The sequence below is a fragment of the Lepisma saccharinum genome, chromosome 16 (genome assembly GCF_977018435.1).
Source record: "Lepisma saccharinum chromosome 16, izLepSacc3.1, whole genome shotgun sequence".
In the NCBI taxonomy this organism is placed as follows: domain Eukaryota; kingdom Metazoa; phylum Arthropoda; class Insecta; order Zygentoma; family Lepismatidae; genus Lepisma; species Lepisma saccharinum.
Genome location: NC_139244.1, coordinates 54119758 through 54147552, shown reverse-complemented (window position 1 = coordinate 54147552; position 27795 = coordinate 54119758). Strand labels below are relative to the sequence as shown.

The following is a 27795-nucleotide window of genomic DNA, read 5'->3' as shown; positions in this document are numbered from 1 at the left end:
TCCGAAGTGAAAAGCAGATCTATTGAACACGAAAAAAAATGAATATTTCGGGTTTTCTGTTCACTCTTACTATTGGCTGGTGCATGCTGAGCGATGTTATCAAAGGGGATCCCATTGAAGTAACGGTAAGTTTTTAAATTACAAAGAAAACGGAATTAAATAGTAAAATATATTTATACCGTGCGTCCATTTCGATCTGCAGCCGAGAGATCGGGAGAAGCGTGGCGGGCGGCGCTGACGGAGATGCCGACATTTGCGGTATGTAATGCCCGCTTATTTTTATAGACATATGCAGACATTTATATAAATATTGCAAAACGAGCACTAACCTGTGTTATAACACGCAAACGTTCTTCTATAATTCATCCAAGTTCTGCTCTTATATACACAAATAAATACGCTATAGAAACGATGTTAAGAGCCACAGATAATAAAGCATTTTAATCATAGTTTTGACCAGTAACGTCCTGTTTAAGTTTATATCCTTGAAAGAGTTTTGTGGCCATGGGAATCGTTTGGAGGTTTCGAATCTGCAACACTGTATCAGGATTACACTGCAGACGAAACCGATAAAAGTGAATGGTTTTCGTGAGCTTCCTTGCAATCCGAAATATCCGAGCTCGAGTTTCTTGTTCCTTCGCGACTAGATGAAGACAGAGTTGTAAATATAGTGGCGAGCAATGTAAACCAAGAGCGTGTTAATTTCGTACTGTGCGCAAGAGTGTTATTCTTGGTTACTTGCAGTTACTTGTTTGTGTTATTGTAGTGTGTATGTGTGACGTGTCAGTGAGACGATTGGAATGCCAGCCGCAAGATTCACGTTAGAACAAAGATTTTTTATGTATGACACGTACGTGAAAACAAACTCGTGTCGAGACGTGTGTAGGTAATTTGTACAGAAATTCCCATGCGTTTCAACTCCACACAGAGATACGGTTAGACATCTTGTCCTTAAATTACGAGAAACTGTATCGTTAAATTTTAAAACACCTAAGCAAAAACGACGGATTCTAACCGAAGCAAAACTCGATGATATTGGTGCAGCGTTAGAACGTTCTCCAAACAAACCTCTACGCCGTGTTTCACAAGAGGTGGGCGTGTCAAAATCATCGGCATATACAGTCACTAAGCTACTAAAATTAAAACCATACTCTTATAACACAGGTTAGTGCTCGTTTTGCAATATTTATATAAATGTCTGCATATGTCCATAAAAATAAGCGGGCATTTCAGGCCGCAAATGTCGGCATCTCCGTCAGCGCCGCCCGCCACGCTTCTCCCGATCTCTCGGCTGCAGATCGAAATGGACGCACGGTACATACAACCAGACTAGAGTTCCCGTCACGAAAACAGTCCAGTCAAGGTCAAGCCACCCACTTCCAGTGTTGCCAGTTAGCAACAATTTCAACTTTCAATAATAATTCCGAAAAAAGTTAGAAATGAGTACTTCACGTAAAGAACATGACGATGTATCTCTTTACACTGAAATACTTTCTTGGCCATTAAGAAAAAAAAATGATAACACGTTGAAATTCAAGAGGAAATTATTATTTTTGACTTCAAACTGTAAAAAATAATGAAAGCAGTGACACAAGAGGGTTGGAAAAAATAGTGAATAGTGAACAACTCAATAAGCTGACCAAGGCAGAAATTTATTTTATTATAAAATATAAACAAAACGCAACGTTTCAACCTTCTAGCAAGGTCTTCTTCAGACTTTGCACCAAGTACAAATATAACAACGTACAAAACAGGACGATATACATACACACAAAAAATACTCCCCTCTAGACTAATAGTCACGTTTTGGCTATTTATGCGAGATTAGCAGTTGGTGATGACGTCATGTGGCGTCGGTGGTGAGTCATATTTGGTATAATTGAGGATCTGGATTTATCCGAATTCAACCGACCACGAAGCCTTAGGCTTCATAGTAAATAGGTGCAAACTTAATAGTAAAATATTGAAGAAAGTCATGAGAGAGAGAATATGTGTGTATAAACCTGAGTGTGCTCATGTCAAAGTAATTAGTTTAGATTAATAACAAACTTTCTGATGCAGTAAAGTATTGAAATTAATTGGTTGAATTATACAATTACTGTAAAATATTAGTGTCTGATTGAAGTAAATAAAGTGTAAACAATACCATTTGTTTGTAAAATATGCTTGTTAATTCCTCTGATAGCAGAAATATCAACTTTATACACCTTCATACATTCTAAAATACCTAACGTAGACACATAAATTAGTAACAAGTCTTAAAAATTAAATTAAACTGTAAAAGTAATTATATTGGTTTTCTAAAATAAGCATAAGGTACTTAAAAATAATGAAAGATTTTCCTTTTATTCGTTATCAAAAGGATGCCAGATAGTGTAAACCAGATGTTTTATTACTAATTTAATTAATTATCAATCATGCATAGAGCTTAAGACCTAACTAAATAACATAAAAACATAAAATTCGAAGACAGTGACTATAGATTTTTTAAGATACTATTTTTTAGCTTCATTTCTTAATTTATTCCTAGTACCATTGTCAAGTTATTAATAAAATATAGATATTTCTTTGGTACTTGTGCTATAGTGAAAGAATACATCTGAGAGTTTTAACAATATTTGTCCTGAAATGGATATAAGTGTAACTTGTAAAGCTTGCCAAAAACAAAATATTTAACAAACAGTACAGTATAATCTCAATTTTGAAAGCTAACAGTACTCTAGCGTTTCTACATAGGCGTCTGTAGCGATATGTTATATCCAGTCAATAAGATTTTTGTCCTTTCGCACATACTCAGCGTCGCGATTAGTCACAAAAGCAAAAAAGTGAAGTCTTGTGTTCGTTATAATTTCTACTTTTCATGAAATCACCTACACTATGGTACTATGTATAGTGAATTTTGCCGTCTTACTGTTTGGTCTGTTAAACTTAGTAATAAATAAAAATATACTTACATAGAAAAATCCTGATATAGTTGGTTTCTCAAAAGTATGTACAATCAGTGTCCTTGCTACATTTAGCATCTACTATAGTATAAATTAAAGTCTAGTTATTGTTGGGCTGTAAGGTGTTTTGGTACATGTAGTTACTTGAAATAGCAAATATTGGCTGTGTAAGTGGTAACCTTATAGTAAAGCACTCAAAAAATCAACTTCGTTTCCTCGTTGTACTCCCTTTAAGTGCTTCTTGCAGTCTAATAAGGCTCTGGCATGTGGTCCTATGCGTCCTACAAGCCTCTGTAAGGTTCATATTCTCCTTTGAATTGTCACTATACTTGTTAAATAGCCCCTTTAGAGAATAAGCATTAAGCTTCAGTCAGTGGAATTTAGTTCTGATTGTAGTAAAAATAAGTTTCGTATGATATAACAGATACAAATAACCCCTGATATTAAATCTATCACTCAAGAAATTCAGTAATACTTGAAAATTACCCTGAATAAAAGATTATAAGGATAAATAGCATGGTAAGAAAAGTTTGGCAGGTGGACTTAAGAACCACATAGTCATCTGCTAGAATCGTATTGTCCTGTGAATTGTCATTATATTGTTATATTTAACGGGGAAAAAAGAAACAATGTTAAGAAACGTCCAGTTATAGTCCCCTTGGTAAGGTGATTACAGTCCTCATAGACACATAATAATTTTAATTACAGTAAAAGTTTGGTCTCGTATAAGAGCAAAGTGTACAAAAATTAAACAATTCGTATAGTATATGTAGTAAGCAAGAGCTAAAAACACAATAACAGCGTAACATATTTAAAAATTAAGCAAGCAGTGATATTCTTGTGGCACTTAATAGGTCTGAAATGTAGTTTAAAATACTCTGACATATCGTCGTGGGCAGGGCCGTACCCAGGATTTTTTCAAGAAGAGGGGGGGAGGGTGGCAGACGCAAAAACTGATTTTATGAATTTTCTCTAAAGAGGCACAGCATGTGTATTAATGTTGTAAACATATTATACACTATATATATATATATATATATATATATATATATATATATATATATATATATATATATATATATATGGTAATTACATACAGTTACGAAATCGTATATATATATATATATATATATATATATATATATATATATATATATATATATATATATATATATATGGGACAGGGTGTGTAGAGAAATTTGCTTGTTTCGATGCTAGGAATCCTTGATCTTGGAACGACATTTTCTAACCTGCGATTTTATAAAAAATTATAATAAAAATAGCCTATGAGAAGCAACATATATCTGTGCGGTGATAGATGAGTGTTCACCCATTTTGCAAAATCAAAGTTCCTGACTTTTCAGGCATTTTAGATACTTTTCAGACTACTGTATTATTGTTATTTTGCTATTAAATAAGAGTCATACTTCAAGTTTGCAGGTTAATCAAATGAATCAAGTTCGTTAAACATTTTTGAAAATAAATGAAAAATAAAAAGAACAAACATTAACAAGAAAGGAAGACTGTTGGAAAGATAAAACGAAATGTGTTTTCGGTTACAAATTCTGGCAAACAAGCAAAAATCATGTAATTCACCTGACTTTTCCAGGTTTTGAACGCTTTTAAATAATTCCTTTGTTTCGAATTACCTTCTCACTCCTATCCTGATTTCCTGACTTCTCCAGTTGTTCAGGAGTTTCAAGTCAGTGCAAATCCTGTAAATTAATTATCTGATGAGAACGGCTAAGATAAGTGACTTCACCCTTGCAGCGTCTCTGCTGGCAAAATATTGTTTCGCTTTTCGAATCTTATTTGACAGTAAAAATAAATGCCAGTGGCAACCAAGAAGCTATTAAATGGAGTTACATACATGTTGGATAGAAAATGCAATTTGCAGCATCTTGCAACATAAAATTTTTTCGTCTTGATGTACTCTTCACACTGTGAAAGTTGTCAGTCTTGTATAGTAACACCCTGTGTATTTATGTTCAAGACAATTACAAGTAGAAAATAATAAAAGTTGTAGTAAAATAAATTCAGATTGACTGAATCTCGTAAATAATATTGTACTTATTTTCTTGAGTATTTTGGGAAAATAACAATATCTATTGAAAGTACTTCAGGCTATGTTTTGCCCCCAAAATCTAGCAAACATTTTGTTCCGAAGTGGATTCTCTTATTTACATATAATTATAAGCCATTCTATGATTGGCAGAATGCATATCAGTTGCAGAAAAACCCTGATTCTGGAGAAAGATAAAGGTTTTATGGTTCTGCTCAGTGGCCATAAAAAGGGATCAGACCTTGTGGAGAGCTAAATGCGCCCTCCCCTATATGGTTGGTTTAATATTGAAGTCATTGAGGAACCTTTGTTCCATAATGTAAAAAGCATACGAAATTCCCCTTTATGCAAATTAATGTGAAAAATTAGTGACACTGTAATAGAAGAAACCATTCAATAATCAAGGGGTTCCTATTTCTAGAGTGTCAAACAACTGTTTTTGTCTCATAAAAAGAAAACTTCAGACAATTTTTAAAATGTACACAGTATTCTACAGAAAGTCCTACATAACCAGTACAATGTCTGCAGTGGCGCAAGAGACTACCTTTATAGCACGTAGTGTCCGAGCCGAGACGAAAAAAGTCGGGACATGGATTGAAAGAAATTGACTTTTCCGACTAAATCGGGATGATTTTTAGCCCTGCATCAATGGTTATAAAACTAAAATTTCCAAATATTGCAGACTGCAGAATTCTAGAGAACATTGAAATTCTCGAAAAATTGGAAAATCATCAACGTTATTTTCAAATGTTATTATACGTTCAATTTTTTTTTTCATGGCTCGAGGAGGGGCCATGGTCCTCGTGGCCCCCCCTGGGTACGGGCCTGGTTGTGGGCTATCTGAGATCAAAATTTTCAATTTTTCTCTCGTGCATAAAGTGATTATAGGAATCACTAAGTCTTAATAGAATGGAAACATGCAGTAAAGGCACTTGAAGCATGGTGCTTATCACGTCATATATAAAAAAGCATACAATATCAAGAATATATGGAACCCTACTTATATATTTATGAAACTTTACCAACCCTAACAGTAAGAAAATACCGATGAAACTAAAGTAAACAAACTTTCGTACGTAACATGCATAACCTGACTTAAATAAATATAGAAATACAGAACCAAAAAATAGCATAGTGGAAGTCAATAAACCCTAACAACAACAATAACAACATTCAATAACTACAATAATAATAATAATAATAATAGTAATAAAATAATAATGTATCTGCGGCTTAAGTTTTAGTTAGAAGTACTTTTCAAACTAAACTTTAGTTAAAATTGAAGAAATAGCCTTTGTGTGTTCAATATGTAATAAAAAGCACGTTTTTATTGTGTTATTTGAGTAAAAATAAGTCTAAACTTGTAAAATAATAAGTTAAAAGCTGAAAAATGTCTTTGTGAGTCCAAAATATGTTGAAAACTCTTGCCTGAATAGATGAAATTGTGTTATTGGGGTAAAAAATAAGCCTAAACTTGTAAATAATAAGTTAAAAGTTGAAGAAATGTCTTTGTGAATCCAAAATGCAATACAAAATGTTGATTGAATACCTTAAAATGTGTTATTTGAGTGAAAATGGGAATAAACTTCAGTTAAAGTTGAAGAAACACACTTTGAGTGTTCAATATGTAATAAAAACTCTTGCTTGAATCGTATAAATTGTGTTGATTGGGGTAAAAATAACGAAAATTTTGAAATATTGGACATAAAGTCAAAATTTGTTCAATTTTATGAAGAAATATGCATTAACAATCATTCTGTAGCTTATAAAGCAACAATCAGAAGGTCCGTGGTTCGAAACCCAGTAATAAAAGCCAATAGCTGATCTCATCTAGACCTCATTGCCTTGTTCCTAGATCAGACACATCCCTTACGCCTTAGGTCAAATAGTCTTTACAATGTTACGAAAGGAGGAAGAAAACCCCTCTAAGTTACTTCCGCAAAACAAAATTGGTTCCTTAAAAAAATCAATACAAATGTGTTAAAATATTGGCGGCACGCGACTTCCATCACATCCCATACAGTTCCGGCAGGGGGAACGCTGGGAGCTGACAATGATCCCTTTCTTTCCCCTCGGCCTAGGATAAACCCTCGCGGTTTGTGGTGGAGGAAAATATTCTTCTTTTCTTATGCTGTCAAATCTGTACGATAGTGGCTCTCTGCACGCAAGGCATTCTTGCCTTATTAAAATTAATTATTTTTAATATCATGCATACTGTCCGTATACTTCGTTTTCATGTAGGCTACATTGTTCAATTTCTTCGCCTTTAAAGCGTACATAGGCTAGCGCTTCGTGGTCGGTTGAATCCGGATAAATCCAGATCCTCAATTATACTAAATATGACTCACCACCGACGCATTAACAATCATTCTGTAGCTTATAAAGCAAGGTCCGTGGTTCGAAACCCAGTAATAAAAGCCAACTGCAACGTTCGCATAAATAGCCAAAAACATGTACTCGATAGTGAATGAAACGCATTAACTTCAAATTCTCACGGTTGCCTGACTCATCTATTACTTATCCGAGCGTATAAAAAAGCATAAACTGCCTTAGAATAGGTCGGAACCGGGTTCCATAATAGTATCTATTGTACACTAATGGAAAACCATTAATTCCAAACTCCCTCGACGGCATGAATCATGCATGACTCATATCCGCCTAAAACGCGTGTATAAAGTACAACAATTGGGTTAGGATAAGGTTGAAACGGGATATATAATAGTATATATTGTGCACTAATGGAAAACCATTAATTCCAAGCTCCCACGTGCGCATGAGTCATCCATGACTCATATCCGGCTGTAACGCATATATAAAGTACAACAATAGGGTTAGGTTAGGGTAAAAAAGGGATACATAATAGTAACTATTGTGCACTAATTGGAAATCAATAAATCCAAGCTCCCACGTGCGTATGAGTCATCCATGACTCATCTCCCACCCCCACCCCCTATACTCTGCGCTTGATTAATTATCAATAGCGTCAACCCTCGACACTGAATAAAAACCCATTAATGTCAATTAAAAAGGTTGATTTATTGCTTTTATCTCCAATCTCTCCTACTAATGAAAAACAGGATACAAACCCAAGTGGTAAATTTTATCTGCAAATGGTTTTGAAGCAGGCGCAGGAGTCATCTGCGCTTTCGGACTTTGTGCGCTCCTGCAAGGTATTGACGAAAGCTCCGATTTTATCGGTGCATGTGCATGTGATGTCGGTGTCATCACCTATAACGACTCCGACAAAAGATCGGCACGTGTGCAAATGAACCTGATGCAAGCTATACCTCAAAGTAGCTCGCCCTATTTTGGACTTTGTTCTAAAATTACAGTAGCAATAACGCCACATTTACGGCAGAAACCAGCACTAACATAGCAGTAAGAATGAGCAAAGATTGATGGGTTTTCTGTAAAACTCGAAACTCGTGAAGGTATCTTGCCTCGTTTCGGGACGGTCTTTGTTGCGAAAGTGTAGCAGCACGAACGAAAATGTTTACCGCAGAAACCAACACCAACACCAACGTAGCACTAACGATGGGCAAAGCTTCATAAGTTCTCTGTAAAAATTAATAATCGTGACGTTAGTCTCGACAAGTATCCTATTCTTGGAAAAACAGGAACACTAACAAAGCTCCTTACCGCGTGATCCACCAGTAATATAGCACTTACGATGGAGAATTTAGTATAAGTTTTACGAACAAGTACTGAACTAACTTCACGGACCTGAACGAGCGAGCAAGAGATCAGGCAGATAGCGCTGGAGCTCGGTGGTCTTGTGCCTTAAATATCTCGTCCTTGAAGTGTTACAACCCTCTCTCAAGTAGAACTGCAAAAAAATGTTATGCTGTTTATAAATTGTTTCATATTGCAAGAATAAAGTTCATTACATTGGTTACGAGTGCACATACCCCTTAGGAGAAGCAGCTAGTGAGAGAAAGTTTGAGGAACTAAAGATGCGTGACAAAGAAGAAAACATCACTTGAACGAAGATAAATTTTTGATATGACTGAAATAAATAAAACGGAGAAAGTATTGCCTCTTAAATTTTGGGAGCCCAGAAAAATATACGATGCTCATTTTTTGTTTCAAAGTTGCATCACAAAATACAACTTTTTACCCCTATATAATTTTTAAATGCCATTACATCAACTCAATAACCCCTTCCCGTAAGATCTGATTTATCTATGTAGCACAGAACCTAATGCATCTAGATGTTTACTTCTAGCCCTGTTTCGTTTGTGACCAAATATCACTAAACATTGTTCATTGCAGGCTGTTATATGATTATATTAATTATGTACTACTATTCGTATGGCAGAGAATGTGCATTACAATATATTCTTACAAACTTTAGAGGTGTGATTTATCTCCGTTAAATACTTCGAAAGCATGCCCTCTAAACACGAATCTTAGCTTCAGTAGTTTCTTGGGCACAATATAACAATCTCAATACTGATGAAATAGAAACTAAATTTTTCATTGTATTGTACTATATTGTATTATAAGATAAATTATACTATAGTATAATAATATATACGAGGGAGAATCAAATGAAGACCTTAAGTCCGACAAAAAATACAGGAAAGACTGTAAACAGCTCGAACTTACATGAGCCATCGTTTTTTACAAAACTACCTCAAAGGTAAACACTGGTCAAGTGAACTTCAAAACGCCATTTTTGTAATTCTTAAGATGGCGCCTCCTGCATACATATGCATCGAAGAGCAGTGGTTTCTTGTCATCTGAAAGCCTAAAACGTATAGACATTCTACAGCTCATGAAAATTGAATGTGTGTATGCATGTTTACCACGCCAGCAAGTTTACAAATAGAGGAGGAAGTTCGACAATGGCCTCAGTCCACAAGAAGATGGGTGGAAAGGCCTTCGCGGTGGCTCATAAGTGACTGCACATAGATTCCCAGTATTCTTCTTGAGGTATACAGGCACTAACTTAGACTTGAAATATATATGGATCAGCAATGGGTCTATGCTAGAATGCAGCAAACTTGTGCAACTTTATATGCAGAAATCTACTATAAATAAGAAAAAAAAATTAAAAAATGAAAGTTTTCATTTGACTGTCACTAGTATTAACGTCTTATCATCAGACTTTGCCTAATGATTTCGTTCTTTTGTGCTATACAATGCCATAGAGTAACATATTTTAAGAAATATATTTATTTTTCAGTGCCAAAACCTAAAAATAACCGTGCACGCTTTTGATGATTGCGAAAAGGAAAATCTAATCGTCACGAAAGGAACACTGGACCCCAAATCGAACGATTGTGAACTTAAAGTATATGGTGGTTTACAATTGCATAAAGATCTACCAGGAACTTGGAAGGTAAGTGCTATGTATTTGAGTGTAGATTTATAATTCTTGATCTTTCAGTTATCAGTTTAAATAGTGATTGATACTAGTTAAGTTTCGATGAGTGCAAGGCACGAACATGGAAGGATGGCTATATAGCTAAAAGGTTGGATAGAGATAGTGTACAACGTTGCAATCCTGTGGCCTGCGTCTGCGTCAGATGGTCTTGTGTGTTAGGGAGATTTCACACCGAAGCGACAAACGACAGGCGATACACGACGCGCGACATGTGACACCAGAGTTTCACTGCTCAGTTCACATGATGATACCCATATAATTGCACTAATCAGTTTATTAGTAACAACAAGAACACGTAAGGAGAGACATTGCTAATTGTAAATTATGTTGTAAAATTTGTGCAAGTTATTTAAATTCGGGAGAGGTATGTTGTCCATGATATGCTAGACTTTTCGCTTCCCTTTCAATACTGGATGAAGCAAAGACCTAGACACTAAAGCAGTTTTTGTCAACCTTCGAGATCGTGTCTCGGTAAGTTCATTGCTTAGAAGCCGATGCCCGGATCCCAAGAATTTTCCTCGTAAATACCTTTCTAGTATTTAAAAGTTTATACATGAATTAACAAAGTGTTCTTGAAATTAAGTATTGATAAATAAATTCTGGCGTAATCATAAAGAGTAATAGTTCGATTACGTCTAGCCTTGTTAACAAATACAAAAATATGGATGGTGTAGCGGTAACGTCGTCGCATTGTAATCAATGTATCCTGGGTTCGATACCCGGTGGAGGCACATAGTATTGAGGATCCCACTTTAAACGGTAGGTACAATCTTGATTAGTCTATTTGCACATAAAATGAGCTTAATAAACAAAAACTCACAATTTAAATATGAAATTTGGATTATTTTATTTGTCAACCACTTCCAGGAGCTCATCTTGCCGCCCAGTGTAATTGAGCCGAGTATTGCACCAAAATACTTCACAAAACCAAAAGAACGTTGTGTTTAAATTTTGAAACATTGTATTTATTTATACTATATTATATCAACAAATTTCAGGTTCAAAAATATTGTAAAGCCTCCAGTAGAAGAGCATATCATGGACAACATCCATGATATGCTCCACCTCTTTGAGGTGAAGCATTGAATGCGCAAACGTGACCAACAAACTGAGGCGACACGATACACAATTTTAAAATGCCAGTAAAAGTGTAATCAACATGTTCTAAGAATGCCAGATAGCCTAGCCGTTTGTCTAGAAAATTATTAAATTACTGGAAAAAAAATTAGGAAGACCATATTGCAGATGGAATTTTTGTAGTCTCAGAACGGGTAACTGGAAAAAGAAGATGATTCACGAACTCCACAAAAATGTCGTGCGACTGAAAATTAAGCAAATTTCGAATTTTTATTTTATTTTGTACAGTCATGTTAAAACAATCTGTCGCATGGAATTTTTCTAAGTCCAACGTCTTACGAAATTATGTTGGTAGCTCTGAAACAAGGAAGTGTTCTGAAATATACGATCCCCCAATCAGAGTGAAGTTCGATTCGGAGGAGCAGGAGGCGTGACTCACGGTCTTGTCCACAGGAAGTTCAATCAATGCAGCATTTTCAAACATGAGATAACGTCCCCATTGGTTAAATATTGTTTCAATAACGCGAATGAGCAGAAAGATTTCGCAAAAGTTTACTTTGTCGCTTTAATTGCCTTTAATCGTTTTAAATTAGTATTAAATTGTCCCAATTATAGTTCACGAACTTAATATATGTATTCATGTATGTTTTTGACAATCATATATCACTCATTAGAACAATTTTCACATTGTTTTCACTACGTGAGATGACATTTCATTTACATTTACAATAAAATAGTGGTTTGGGTGTAATAACAGTTTTCATTAATTAATTTAGAGATGCATGTTTATTTGTTGAGTTAATGATTAGGTTAATTCGTTATTTTTCGCGAAAAGAGGGCACCACAGCTGAAAGAAAATACACAAATTGCATTATTGAGGTCAAGAGTTCGTTTTAACATCACTTTTTGCACAAAATAGGCTAATCACGACTCGGGATACATTTAAATTGGAATCTGAAACATTATGCGACCTGACTGGAACTCGGAAAAGGACACACTGATTACAATAACGCCAATAATAATGGGTGGTTGTGGGTGTGGGAGAGGGGTGACGGAAGGAACAAAATAAATAGTATTTTTGGGGGTATTTAATTTTATATTTATACACATACAAACCTGAGAAAATATTTATTTTGATACATGTGTGTGGGAGGGGTGGGGAAGGGGGAAAAGAGAGGGACAGAAATATATTGGGAGAGATGGGACGAAGAGGTGATTGTAGAAAATGTTTTATTTGACGTTCAGTAATAAAAACAATCAAATCAATAATGATTATCTTATAAATACCATATTTAATGTAAATTTGTTTTAGAAAAGGGGCGGGGAGCTGTTTGTTTAAGTTCAGTGCAGGATAACAAGTGGAGATACATAGTGGTTCGTATCTTACTTTAAGCTGTAGGTCCAGGCCCGATTAGCCTATCTGTGAATAAAGTGGACTTTGAATTCAGTAGGAACATAACGTCGATCTAGTATTTTGAATTTTAGATGCGTTGAGACCACTAAAATTACCAATTCTTATAATAAGATACCTATCCTCATCTTACCATTTTGAAAGAGAGAGAGAGAGTTAATTGTATAATCTTTCGTTGTTAGTTTCAAAGAAGATTAATTCAAATAGTAACAATGGGAACGAATAAAGCTTACGAAAAGTTTTTGCCACCGTGGGGATTTGAACCTACGCCCATTAGAGTGACAACCCAGTGCGATAACCACTACCCCACGAATTCGTTCTTTCATACGGCATGATTATAAGTTAAGACCAATTCGTTCAATGTGCATTAGAAATATAATCCCCACCCGCCTCTTTATAAACAACACACCCAAACGGTCCTTTGTAGCAAATGAAATAAAGGTGGTATATATGTCACAAAACATTTAAGCAAAATCTACTATATTTACGACAAAATCGTTTTACATGGAGCGGTTACAGCTTCGAAAATTGAGGTTGTGGTTTGACTGTAATTGTAGGATGCCCCATAGGTATTGATAAGCCAATGCTCTAGTGTGCATTAGATTGGTTCATTTGTAGTGACGTGCTCAGGAATTTGTAAATAGGTATGTGAATATAAAAATGTGTTAATGCTTATTTTTTAAACAGTGAACTCATATTCTAATATCTCTCTGTCCATCTCATTATCTCACTTAGGAACTAATTAGTATTGCAGGAGTCATACTAAAAAGAAATCTCACGTGACAATGACGAGAAATTAGATTTACGAAAGGAATAGTTTTCATATTTTAAAACCTCGAAGGGCCTTGGGCTATCTCCCGACTGTCAGTCTACCTTCCACAATCCTACCTAGAGGTGTGGAGATCTTCAACTGGCAACGAGGTGACGTTGGTCAGCACGTCGAACCCTCAGCCGTTATAGAAGATATCTGAAACCACGTTACACCAGTCACTCGTAGCTCCCCAATTTCCTCACGATGGTGGGTTGCACATAAAAGGCCGAGAACCCAGGACGACTCGAATCCATGCCGTCCCGCTGCAGACGCAATCGTTTTACATGGAGAGGCTACAACTTCGAAAATTGAGGTTGTGACGTGGCTTCTTTTAGTGGTAGGGTAGATATTGGCATGGCAAGGTTCCAGCGTGCACTAGCCAGTAATTTTCGAGAAAGAAACTCAATTTTTTTTAAAATGGTAAAGTGGTTCGGCGATAGGCTATCAGTATCACACGTCGAGGATTATAGGTTTGACTTCATTTCGATTACCACTATTATTATTATATAGAGCAACTAAGTATTGTATTTAATTAATAATTTAAAGAAATAAAAATGTTATATATTTTTTAAAAAATAAAACTCCTTTCTAATGATTTTTCAATATTATTTTTGAAAATAATTTTTCAGAATATGTTTTTGAATTTCTCATCATTTTACAAATATTTGCATAAAAATGATACATGTGTTATATTCGACGAAATGTCATGTACAGCGAGAGTTATACATTTTTATTTTAGGGAAAATTATCAAGAAATAAAACAAATAAATACTATTAACATCATTTTGTGAATAGTATTTATTTTACATTATTTTTTGTTCACCATGCATAGTTGTATTCTTGTAAAAAGCATGAAAACAATATATTTCTCTACATTTCGCAAAGCAAATAATAGACGAATTTTCGTAATAAGTTGCAACGTCCGTCACACACTTACACACAATTACCACACTCTAAACACTTTAATTAGTAGGACGGCAAAAGTCTACCCATATGCGCTAACTTTTTGTCAGCCGCAGAACATGGACTCAGAAATATCTTAGGGCTTGCTGGGTGTAAGGAATGACTATACCAGCTTAGTATATATATATTTATATATGTTTATTATAGTCTCAACACAAGGGTGTCCGTTTGCACACTTACACACGTGTCTTTACCTGAAACCTTTACCACGCTCGTGCATTTACTTGTACCACACACGTGCTTTTACCTGTTCCACGCACGTTCACCAAGAGATAAGGGGGGCAGGGAACATCCAATTTATTCCTCGCTGTGAGGCGCCAGGGGGAGTATGGGGACCTAATTTTATTTAGGGCCTTTGTCGCCGCTGACGTCACGGGTTCCCCTGTAAAAGAGAGTAGGTTGTGCGTAGTACCCCAACCACAGCCGGGAATTGGCCGAAACCAATCGGTACTCCCGAATAACGGGCGCAGGGTAAAAGGATTAAAGGATGCCGCGACACCCCGGCGTTAGCTGGGAGTTGGCAAGCCAACCGGTGTCTCCTATGAAGGTTAGAAAAGGAAGGTCCGGGTGCTCCCAGACAAGCCGGGCAGGTAGAACCTGGGCATCTATCAGCCTAAGCGAGCGGACCAGGTAGGTAGGTTGCTGCTAGGCTCTTCTTCTTCTTTCTTCTTTCTCCGTCCTTCCTTCTGGGATGGCTTCTAGTTCTCAGGCTGGGAGGCCAGTTAACCCTGGATGTTTGCCTGTTGACATCAGGGAGCCAACTGAGCTCCGGGATTTTTTTTTTTTTTTTTTTTTTTTTGGATTTGACGTCAGGATTTGTGTATCCCAGCATATTGTTTATTTAACATTAACTGGAATCGACAATAATTTACAATACTGTTACAATAATTACTTTTCTTTACATCAATATATTACAAAAACTAACGCAACTGTCGCGTTAGTACAATTTACAATGTTCCCAGAAAATCCCCAAAATCTACTCACTACTACATATATATGAACATTCACAATCACAATCATTACATTAACTTGATTGTCATTTCATTTATCTGGTTTATATAAACAGTCATGGACGGGGAAGTGAAACCCTCTCTACGCTGGGTTTTATCTGACCTATAGCTTGCACTAATGGGTCACATGGTACCTTACGGTGCCAAGGCATCGACTAACTGGGTAATCACCCGTCGTCGTGTCGACCGGTCCGGCGCTTCCCGGATTGTTTGTAGTCCCTGGAGGAGCTGTATCAGGCCTGGGAGTATGTCGGGCTGCGCCAGTTGACGGAGTAAATCCAACAAGGACGCATGATCTGGTGTCGAAGGAGCTGCTTGGCGAGAAGGCTGTCGAGCTGTGGGAGGGCGTCGGTCTCTCCTACTGGGTGCTGGCTTCTGATTAGTCTGACTGGTTGTAGTTCTGGGACGGTAATCTCTGGCTGGCGTCTTCACCGGTACGTCCTGTCGAATGGGTCGTGGTATGACCTGGCGTTTTGGATCCGATTGGGCCCGTCGTTCTTTCTTTACGTTTTGAAACAGGGAGCACCCCCTGTAACTGGCGTAGTGAGATAATCCGCAATTTGCGCATCTTGGCAAGATAGCTTGGTCCTTGTTCGGGCAGTCGGAGAATTTATGTGGCCCCGCGCACTTCACGCAGCGAGGCGTAGCAAAACAGTGACGCTGGCCATGCCCGACCCTCTGGCAGGCATGGCATTGAAGAATCTGCTGGGAGTGGTATTTTTCCACTCTAATCGTGTAAGGTCCTAGATGATCAAGCTGGTATATTTGTTGTGACTTCTCAGTTCGAGGCAGTACAACCATTATCAAAGGTAGCGGGCGTCTGGTCGAAGCGGGTCCGTGGGAGCCCTGGACTGCAGTTGGTGTTGTCGTCTGACGTCGAAATGGGGCAGTTAGGCGACTGATACTGTGGATAGTGAATCCATATCGCCCTGTCAGGAAGGTTTGAATATCTTGTAGATTTACATCTATCGGAAGAAATCGGAAGATTACTTTAAGTTTGTCGGCAGCTGACGAGCCGTACGCGTGTCCAATGTTACTTTTCGTGAGGAATTCACGGATAGCTGTGAAGTCCTTTTCATCGCATGCCTGTACTCTACAGCAGCCTCTGCTGTAGATAAAACTAGCGTTAGGAGCAATATGGTCGTGAATGTCGAGTGATATCTTCTGAGTTGTCGTGTTGTAGATGGTTATGCATGGTGGCCTGCGAGTCTTCACTGGGTCACCGGTCGGCTGCGACTCTGGTCTGCTGTCATCGTCTGACTCGCTGGTGGTATCTGCATCCCCCTCTTTTTCTGGTCGGACTCTCTTCTTCCGTCTCCCCTTTTCCATGGCTGGGGTGGTCGGGATCGAGCAGTTTCCGTGCTACCACGGCGAAGGAAAACTTCCGAGGTGGTTCGCCTTCGGCATCTCGGTGAAGGATGTGTGGGGGGTGAGCTCCGGGCCTGGCTGCGCTGGCTTTATACTCGCGGGGGCGGCGCTTTGGTGGTGAAAATTTTAACTACAAGTACGCGTTGCTAACTCATTTTTTTACATATAGCAACCTTCGTACTGAGAAACATCCAAGAAGTGACATTAAGAAAACACTAGTGGGAAAATCACTAGATGCACGCGTTAATATAAAGTAAAACTGTGTGCATTCAGACAATACAATTAATAATGAGCCTCGCAGGACTCTGCAATTCTAAACAACGAGTTGAACAGTGTAAATGACAATAATTAATAACATTTACTGAATACAGCAACCACGCAGGGTCTAATAATAAGCGAAACTAATAAACATAGAGGTGGATCCGTTAGCATTTACAGAATACAGCGACCACGCAGGGTCAAATAATAAGCGAAACTAATTATCGTAGAGGTGGATCCGTTAACACATTTAAACTAAAAGCGTACGCCTCGCAGGGACATATAGCATGCATTCTTCTTAACAAAATATAATATGGCGACCACGCAGGGTCGTTAAATGTGGCGACCACGCAGGGTCGTTACAAAGTGAAATGCAATAAATAATTTTTCGGTTTATAGTACAGTAAAAATAGGCAAAATGTCATAAAAGAATGGAAAAAATTCCAACAGAGATAAAAATTGGTAGATATCACCAGTATGGTATTTCAAACAACATGCTAAAAGTCCCCGACAATCCGAGTTGTGATCTGGCCGCCATATTGGAAAATGGCGGATGAACGGTGACGTTTGATCATAATTGCTTTATTAACTAAAAATGGAGAAGGCTGAGCCGAAAATTTGTTCAGACATAAATTAAAGAAAAGAAAATTTCCAATAACTATAATAAGATAAATTTTTGTAATTTAACCAAATAATGTAAAAAATAAATTTAACCAATACAATCCAATAATGTAAAAAATAAATTTAACTCTGTGAAAACTTCTCCCATTATTTGTAATCAAATTTGCCTGGTGTTGATTGAAGTTTTACACTTTTATGTCGTGACTTGTAACGAATAATCGCAAACACATGTACACACAGGAAAGAAATGGTATATACTTTTTAAAAATCGATATATTATGACAATTGAGATAAATAAACATATATCACAATTGAGATAATACTGACATATGGTCATATTTTTTTGAGAATGGTTTTAATCTTCTTCTGAATCAAGTTCTTGTGAATAACATTCGTTGTCATGTGTGAGACGAATTGTTTTAGCAATATTACTGTTTGCTGTATGGAAATGTGCATCTGCCTCCTCTTCATCCGTGTCTTCACTTTCTATGTCATTGTATATTTTATAGTTAGAACACTCGTCACCACAACATACGCCACAAAGTTGGGAACATTTTAGTCCAGCCTGCCGACAACCACATGCCTTTCCACATTCCTTCTTGCAATTGCACGAAAGCAGTTTCAGTAAAGATGTTGGAGCTGAAGCCAAATCAGTTGTCACGGGCATCAAGAAACTGGTTTGCATCTTCCAACCTCAGTCAGTTGGATTCAGTTCTCTTCCATGTCATAACTGAACTTGGTGATAAACTCTCATGAGTGCTGTTTCGCTGCTGCACTAGTTGTGGGTAAAGCAGCTAAATGTATTGGCTTCTGTATTGGAAAACTAACTACAGTTCCAGTGAATTTATAATGTCGTAATAAATCCAAAGACTTGATGCTTGAAACTGTTTTCCTGCTGTGTTACTGCACTAACTGTTTGATCTTGCTCATTGAATATCTGAACTAACTTCACTAACAATTCACTATATTTATCGTTGTAAATGCTTTCTTCTTTCCTTGTCGAAATAAAGCAGAGGTGGTGTCGCAACCTCTCGCCGCATGGAACAACAATATACAATTACACATTTCTACTCCGAGTTTTTGCTGGAGTTGTTGCGAGCTATACAACTTCTTTGGAATATTACCTCGTCCAGTTTTCACAAAGTATATACTGTATTTACATTCTTATCAGCTAGTACAATTAACAGCAAAAGTAAGTCAATATCATCTCCAACCACTACAACATTAAATCAGTGTGAAATAGATCTACGGCAGTGGTTATGATCAATCTGTCCGCATCTGCTAAGGCTTGCTTACCCTGAATTCCGACACTTTCCAGATAATGGGATAAAGACTCAATGAATCTTGCTTTATTACTACTGTTGGCTAGGAACTTCTCTTGAGTTGTGCTCGTTATCTTTTCTCCCAAAAATGTAATATCTGCAGAATATAGTTTCCTTGAACGACGATTTCTCTCTTCTGATTTAGTACATGTTGGGGAGTTGTACCCATCGAAGACAACAACACTGTTAGCAACTTAATGATTGAAGATGTATGATGCGTAGGTAGCATACAAGTCATTATAAGTTGTTTGACGGGGCCAAACAACTCGATGCAGTATATGCCCACCGAGAACATATGTGCATGTTTCCTCCGGAAGTGTGATTTCACATGGAACAAGTTTTTCCAGAACTTTATATAAAACTGATTTTTTACATTTCCGCATCACAGTTAACTCATCAAATAAGGAAAGTGGTTGTGGCGCTAACTCATACTGAAAACATGTGTGTCTACTGAGCACATAATGCGACTAAACAAGTGCATCGTGTTCACAGGTATGATTTCATTATGCATCCTAATACTAGAGGCAATAGCAGACAAAGGTTTTACTCTGTTGGTACGTTTTAACTTTACATCTGCAAAATTGCTGTTTGTCATTGCTTTCATGGCATTTGTTCCAAGATCAATTGCTGTGTCACAATTTATTGTTTCGTCACCAACAATACCAGTAGCAATAGACACAAGTTCGCCTGTTTCTCTAAAGGGTGGATGTTCTTGAAACCAAGTCACAAGCTTCTTAACATCCTTATCGTCTCTTTCCTGGCTTGATGGTCTTAGTTCAACGTGTTGCTCTCCAGAGACATAAAATTTGGCGCAAAATTCTTCAATTGCGTGTGATACGTATGTAGCTGCTGGCATTCCTTGAACCCATTTCGTCAGCACACTATCGCTCACTCCACGACCATGTGTGAGGCCACCTGATGTTTTCATAGTACGCATAAGGACCTGTTCGATGGTCATATCGATCCATACCCCAGACCAAAACTTGTTTGACCTTCTGACAGTGAAAAATCCCTTGGATGTAAACTTTTCGTACTCTTCTTTGGACATCTTTGTGTGTAAATTGAGCATCTGCTGTAAGTAGAGATGTGCTGACAGTGCATACGCAAGGTGACCGGCAGCATGGAAGTGTGGCAGCATTTCCTTCACACACTCGGTACGTAACTCCCATCGCATAATGTTTCAGATTCCAATTTAAATGTATCCCGGGTCGTGATTAGCCTATGTGTGCAAAAAGTGATGTTAAAACGAACTCTTGACCTCAATAATGCAATTTGTGTAATTCCTTTCAGCTGTGGTTTCCTCTTTCCGCGAAAAATAACGAATTAACCTAATCTTTAACTCAACAAATAAAAATGCATCTCTAAATTAATTAATGAAAACTGTTATTACACCCAAACCACTATTTTATCGTAAATCTAATTAAATGAAATGTCATCTCACGTAGTGAAAACAATATGAAAATTGTTCTAATGAGTGATATATGATTGTCAAACACATACATGAATACATATATTAAGTTCGTGAACAATTTAATACTCATTTGAAACGATTAAAGGCAATTAAACCGACAAAGTAAACTTTTGTGAAATCTTTCTGCTGATTCGCGTTAGTGAAACAATATTTACCCAATGGGGACGTTATCTCATGTTTGAAAATGCTGCATTGGTTGAACTTCCTGTGGACAAGACCGTGAGTCACGCCTCCTGCTCCTCCGAATCGAACTTCACTCTGATTGGGGGATCGTATATTTCAGAACACTTCCTTGTTTCAGAGCTACCAACATAATTTCGTAAGACGTTGGACTTAGAAGAATTCCATGCGACATATTTTTCTAACATGACTGTACCAGTTTTGTTTGCGAAAACTTGACTTTGTGATAACATAACATGTAAGTTAATATTCTGAAGTAATATTCAAATATTTTAAATAAATATTAAAGTAAAGTAATGATGCATATAATTAGAGTAGAATTATTATATTTTGTACAACTTATTTTATAACAATTTTAAATTATGGGTATGGGTATCGGTAAGAGTATCGGCCTTAGTATGTTCAAAAGTGGTATCGGCTCAGCCCTAGATATAAAATGTTGTTATTAGTTATTACTATATTTTATACTTACCAGTATTTTTTTGCACTTTTAAAGGTGCACTGTACTGCTCACAACTTGGAGAGGAATGTTACTGATGTTTGCGCATACCTCTCGTATGACGGTGAGGACGACGGAGGAACCATCACCCAACTGGCATTCGACATATGTGGATTTCAAAAGGAAGAGTCGTGTGATAGGAAAGAGGTAAGGGGTGGATTAGGGATTCATAATCTCGTGACTAGGTTTCAGAAATTGATCACCTAATAATATTTTTAAAAAAATACCTATAATGACGTATACTATTTTTAAATAACCTAATAATAAATTGAAAGTGAGTTTTTTCATAAATTACAGGAGAGTAGTCTAACGGGACACGGCCCCGTACCCCGTTAGATGGTTTGATTGCGCACCACCTCTATCGCGAAACGATTTCCTCTTAACGATGATGAACCCCTAACTAAAGGTCATCTTTCGAGATGGTTGCCTGATTGAGCTGCAACTGTAAGTCGCAAATTTTAGGAGAAATTATCGTGTATTTGACACCACGGTCCGGTGTTTGAAAAACACTCATCCAACACTCACTAACTCCATCTCTCTTCCATCTCCTTCTCTCTCTCCTCTCTCTCTCTCCTTCTCTCTAAGGGGTCTCCTCGATGGCGCAGTGGTTGCGTCGTCGCCTTGTAATCAAGGTGTCCCGGGTTCGATACCCGGTGGAGGCACATAGTGTTTAGGATCCCACTTTAAACTGTAGGTCCAGTCCCGACTAGCCTTACTGTGCATGAAGTGGTCTTAATCCATCCATCAATCTTTCTCTCTAAGGTACTTAGCTCCACTATGTATCTTGGCCTTTGCCATATCAACTTCCGGCTCTACCTATTTACAGTCCTATTTCTCCACTTTCTAATATCTCTCTCTGTAGCTTTGTCTTTGCCTACTTATCTCTATTCACCAAATATCACAAGAAATAATCTTAATATATTTGAATATAAAATATTACAGGGAATATTATACGAGGGCCATCCGGAAAGTAGTACCCGTTCGCGCCGTAATAGCCGCAGATGAAGGTCAAACGACTTCAGTTGACTGTGTGTGCGATGTTTCGTAGCGATGTCATTGTAGTTATAGTTTCTGTGCCTGTTTACAACGTTAAAAAAGATTGGAAACGCTGCCACTTGTGAAGTGACGGCTGTGATCAGAATTCTGAACGCCAGGAATGCGCGACCATGTTATATTCACCGTCAATTAAAGGAGGTTTATGGAGACAATCTTATTGATGAGTCGTCTGTTCGGCGCTGGTGTCGAAACTTTAACTCTGGGACGAAGAACGTCCATGATGACGAACGTTCCGGGCGCCCGCCTGTCATTAAAGAACGAACTGATGAGCGTAGTTGACGAATTCATCAAGAAAGATCGGCGCATGACACTGGATGAAATCAGTGAACAGTTCCCTGATGTTTCACGAGCAATCCTATAGATTTTCATCTCTTCACAAAACTAAAGGATCTTTTGGGAGGAAAGATATTTCACAGTAACGAGGAACTGTGGACTGGTTGCAGAGGAATATGAAGCTGTGTAACAAAAACTCGTCACACATTACGACAAATGCACATGGGGACTATGTAGAGAAGTAGTTTAAAGTTTGTTGTTAATAAATACAAAGTTTTGTCAAAAAAATATTTGTTAGTTTGTGTTATCTTAATTCAAAAACGGGTACTACTTTCCGGATGCCCCTCGTATTAAGTTCAGTTTTGTAAAGAAATATGTTTCGATTCACAGTTAACGACTGGCTCTCACAAAGATCTTTTATTTTAAACTTGTAGAGACTGTCTTTATATTTTCAGTGTTTCCAAATAGATATTGTTAGTAGAGTTACTAATCTCTATTATCATGTTCATACTTGATGTGGTAATTGTATTATATTTCCTGCATTTTTTGACCAATCGCGATGATCAGAATCAGTAATAATTAGATGCAATGATGAAGAGATTCACACTGAAAATCCTACGTATTTTAAAGTTACAATGTCAAATTAAGCGTAAGGAGTGCAGTTGTTAGTTGCAATGTATTATTCTGTAGAACGAAGTATTGAAACAAATGTAAATTATATGTAAATGCCGAACGAACACGTCTTTAAATATAATATTGTAATGTGAGTAATTTACAGTTCTAAAAGTTTATAAAATAATATATATATGAAATCAATGAAAGCATTTTAGAAATGTAATATGCACGACGGCCCACGTCGTTTGGATCTCGATGATGGTGATTACATAATATGTATATTGTCGACAAAATATCGTGACATAATTTAGCGTTAAAATTGAGTAACCTTTCGTGTAGCGTAAAAATTAACTTTCTTAAGAATGGAAGTCGGTTACCCAGGTTCCTACCCAAGCTTAGAGGGGTGGCCAAGGGAGCCATGCCCCCCCACCTTGAGCCATGAAATATTTTGATGCAAACCTACAAAAATAACATGGATAATAATTTTTAAGATTTTGCAAGAATTTAGATTTTCTTCTTGTATAATAAATGAATGGGTATTATCTTATCTTTTTTACACACATAGTCCTCTTGGTAAAGGGATTTCAGTTCTCATAGACACAATAATTTTAGTTACAGTAAAAGTTTAGTCTCGTATAAGTGCAAAGTGTACAAATATTAAACAATTCGTATAGATCATCTAGTAAGCAAGAGCTAAAAACACAATAATAGCGTAACATACTTAAAAATTAAGCTAGCAGTGATATTCCTGTGGCACATAATAAGTCTAAAATATACTCGAAAATACTCTGACATATGGTCGTGGGTTATCTGAGATCGAAATTTTCAAACATTCTCTCATGCATAAAGTGGCTCTAGGAATCACTAAGCCTCACTAAAATGGAAACATGCAGTAAAGGCACTTGGAGAGTTGTGCTGATCACATCATATCAAAAACATGCAAGAACAAGAATATATGGAACCCTGTGATTAACCATTCAACATGGAAACTTTACCAACCATAACAGTAAAAATATACCGCTGAAACTATAAAATACACAAAGTTTCGTACGTAGCATGCGTAACCTGACTTAAATAAATATAGAAATACAAAACAAAAAATAGCACAGTGGAAGTCAATAAACCCTAACAACAACAACACATTTAACAACTACATCAAAAACAACAACAACAATAATAATAATAATAGTAATAATAAAGTTTGTGGCTAAAGGTTTAGTTAAAAGTACTTTTTCCTTAGTGATTAGAGAAATTATTTAAATAAAAAAACAAAACTCAAAGTTACAAATTAATAAATATAAAATACAAAAGGCAATAAATAGAAAAATTAAGAAAAGAAGTTGAAAAAATATCTTTGTGAGTCCAAAATGGAATAAAAAATGTAGCCTGAATAGATGAAATTGTGTTATTAGAGTAAAATATAAGCCTAAACTCGTAAATAATAAGTTCAAAGTTGAAAAATCTCTTTGTAAGTGCAAAATGAAATAAACACTCCTGCCTGAATAGTTTAAATTGTGTTATTTGAGTACAAAAATGGAAAGAAAACTTTTAAAATAATAAGTTAAAAGTTGAAAAAATGTGTTTGTGAATCCAAAATTTAATAAAAAATGTTCCGTGAATAGTACAAATAGTGTTATTTTGGTAAAAATAAGACTAAACTTCAGCTAAAGTTGAAGAAACACAGTTTGTGTGTCTAAATTGCAATACAAACTCTTGCTTGAATCGTTCAAATAGCGTTTTCTGAGTAAAAATACGCGAAAAATGAGAAATATTGGCCCTAAGAGTCAAAATCTGGTCAATCTTATGTAAAAAATACGCATTAACAACCATCATATAGCTTATAAAGCAATAATCAAAGGGTCCGTGGCTCGAAACCTAGAAATAAGGGCAAATAGTGGATCGCATCCACTTTAACTTGTAGATACTGGGCCTGATTGTTCCTAGTTCAGCCAAATTCCTTACGCTTTAGGTCAAATAGTCTTTACAATGTTACGAAAGGAGGAAGAAAACCCGCCTTAGTTACTTCCACAAAACAAAATTGGTACCTCAAAAAAAAATCAGTACAAGCGTGTTAAAATATTGTCGACACGCGACCTTATCCCATTCAGCTCCGGAAGAAGACCGAGGGGGGAAGCTAACAATGGACTATTTTCTCCTTTCGCCCAGCAGTGATCCCTCGCGGTTGGGGGTGGCGATGGGAGAAATATTCTTCTTTTCTGGTGCGAATTTCGTCCGCAACCTAGTAGAGGGGTCTTGCGGTCAATGTATTCTTCCCTTTTTTAAGAGCAATTATTATTAATAACATGCATTCTGCCCGTATACTTCGTTTTCATATAGACTACATCGTTCAATCTTCGCCTTTAAAGCGAACATAGGCTAACGCCATATATTGTGTTATAATATCTTCTACCCCAGATCCCTTAGGGGCCGGATAAATCAAGATCCTTAATTATATCTAATATGCCTAATATGATCCAGCACCGATGTCAAAATGGCCGCTCATGACGTCATTGACGCCTGCAAACCTCGCCTGACGCCATCATTTGGCTTAGAATAGGCTGGAACCGTCTCCTTGCTAGTGAATTAAACGCATTTACTTCACGTTCCTACGAGTGCCTGAATCAGCTTTGACTCATCCTTGCGTATAAGAATAGCATAAACTGGCATAGAATAGGCCGGAACTGGGTAGCTTGGGTTAGAATAGGCCGGAACCGGACTCCATAATATTATCTATTATGCACTAATGGAAAACCATTAATTCCAAGCTCCCCCACCAACATGAATCGTCCATGACTCATATCCTGCTGTCACGCATATATAAAGTACAACAATAGGGTTACGTTAGGGTAAAAAACGAGATACATAATAGCATCTTTTGTACACTAATGGAAAACCAACACATTAATTCCAAACTCCCACGTGTGCATGAGGCATCCGTGACTCATTTCTGGCTATAACGCATATATACAGTACAACAACAGGGTTAGGTTATTGTAAAAAAAGTGGATACATAATAGTATCTTTTGTGCACTAATGGAAAACCATTAATGCCAAACTCCCACGTGAGGATGAGCCATCGATGACTCATCTCCTCCCCCTCCCCCTACACTTTCCGCTTGATTAATTAACAATAGCGTCACCCCTCGATAAGAAATAAAAAACCCATTAATGTCAATTAAAGGGTGTATTGTTTGGTCTAAACTCGTTTCAATTCTACTAGTAGGGAGGGCATATTTCTTGTACTGGTAACACTGGTCTTAGTAACTCTTAATTTCACCATTTGAAATATACTGCGAGTTTTTTTTCTCTTCCCGAGTTTTATGAATTATTTACAGGGCGCCCCAGTTAAAAGTAGCCCGGCTTCAATCAACAGTTACATGCCAAGGATCATGGAAAGAAATGAAGTGTGTGCACTGAATGACCTTCAGTACCTTCAGCTTACAATGGACTGTTCCATTTTACTCCGATAAACAGTTACATGTCAAGGAAAAATAAATGAAGTGTGTGTACTTACTGATTACAGAAGATCCTGAAAATGATAGCCTGCAGAATCAATAAACATCTGGGCGGACCTCAACATGATCTGCTGCACCTTATGCAATTCTGCCACTACAATATCACGAATGGCACGGCGTATGTTTTCCTTCAGGTCGTCCAAAGTGTAAGGGCTGATGGCGTAAACCATGGATTTCAAATTACCCCACAGATTGGGGATAAATTTCAGTATTTACGGTGCTACTGAAAAATATTGGGTCAATTCTTTCTAGCAATGAATACAGCATGTCTCCACCTCAACCAACTCTGAATGTCTGCAAACACGCCACAAACAGGTCCTGTGCCCGGCGCCACTTTTCACGACTGTGTGACGCTAGTGCCTGATTGTGCTCTAATGACCTTGATACCTACCACGGTTCACGTCACAATAGACTATTCCATTTTATTGGTGCAATGTAGCCGTCATTTGTCTTTGAACCGAGGCAACTTTTAACTGGGAAACCCTGTATTTTGCATACGCATTTGTAGCTTCAGTGCCTGCTTTTTGGGACCAGGTGAAAGTATTTTCTTTCTACCACATGAAGAAATTTCCACTCCTACTTATGGTCACTATTGTGTTATTTTAATTTTAAATTGAGATATCTGGCTTTAATTTTTACACAACACTGCAAGCTTTACTGCTGCAAACTCATGAATTTACTGTATTGTGGCTATAGCAAGACGACCTTCCTAGTAAAATGACAATTCGTCATGGGCTTATTTTAAGGAAGTTTGTTAACAGAATGTTTTTGTTTGTACTTATAGGGTGTTTTGGCTCGCGACGAACCTTTGACAATCGACGTGAACCCTTTCGTGGAGCAGCTCAAGCATTATGAAGGGAATCACACAATCGACGTGAATCTTTATGATGAGGAAGATAACAATATTGGCTGCATGCAGATGATAGTGGGGGTAGAGAAGGTTTCGTAA

General features: G+C 37.1%; 1 protein-coding gene across 1 annotated transcript; it reads left to right on the top strand.

The window, feature by feature from the left end:
- On the top strand, window positions 1–27795 carry LOC146000586 (uncharacterized). Its single transcript, XM_083138338.1, has 4 exons — window positions 1–125; window positions 10196–10351; window positions 21385–21534; window positions 27631–27795. Exons 1-4 carry the CDS (start codon window positions 39–41, stop codon window positions 27793–27795), a joined length of 558 nt encoding a protein of 185 aa, XP_082994464.1. The 5' UTR covers window positions 1–38.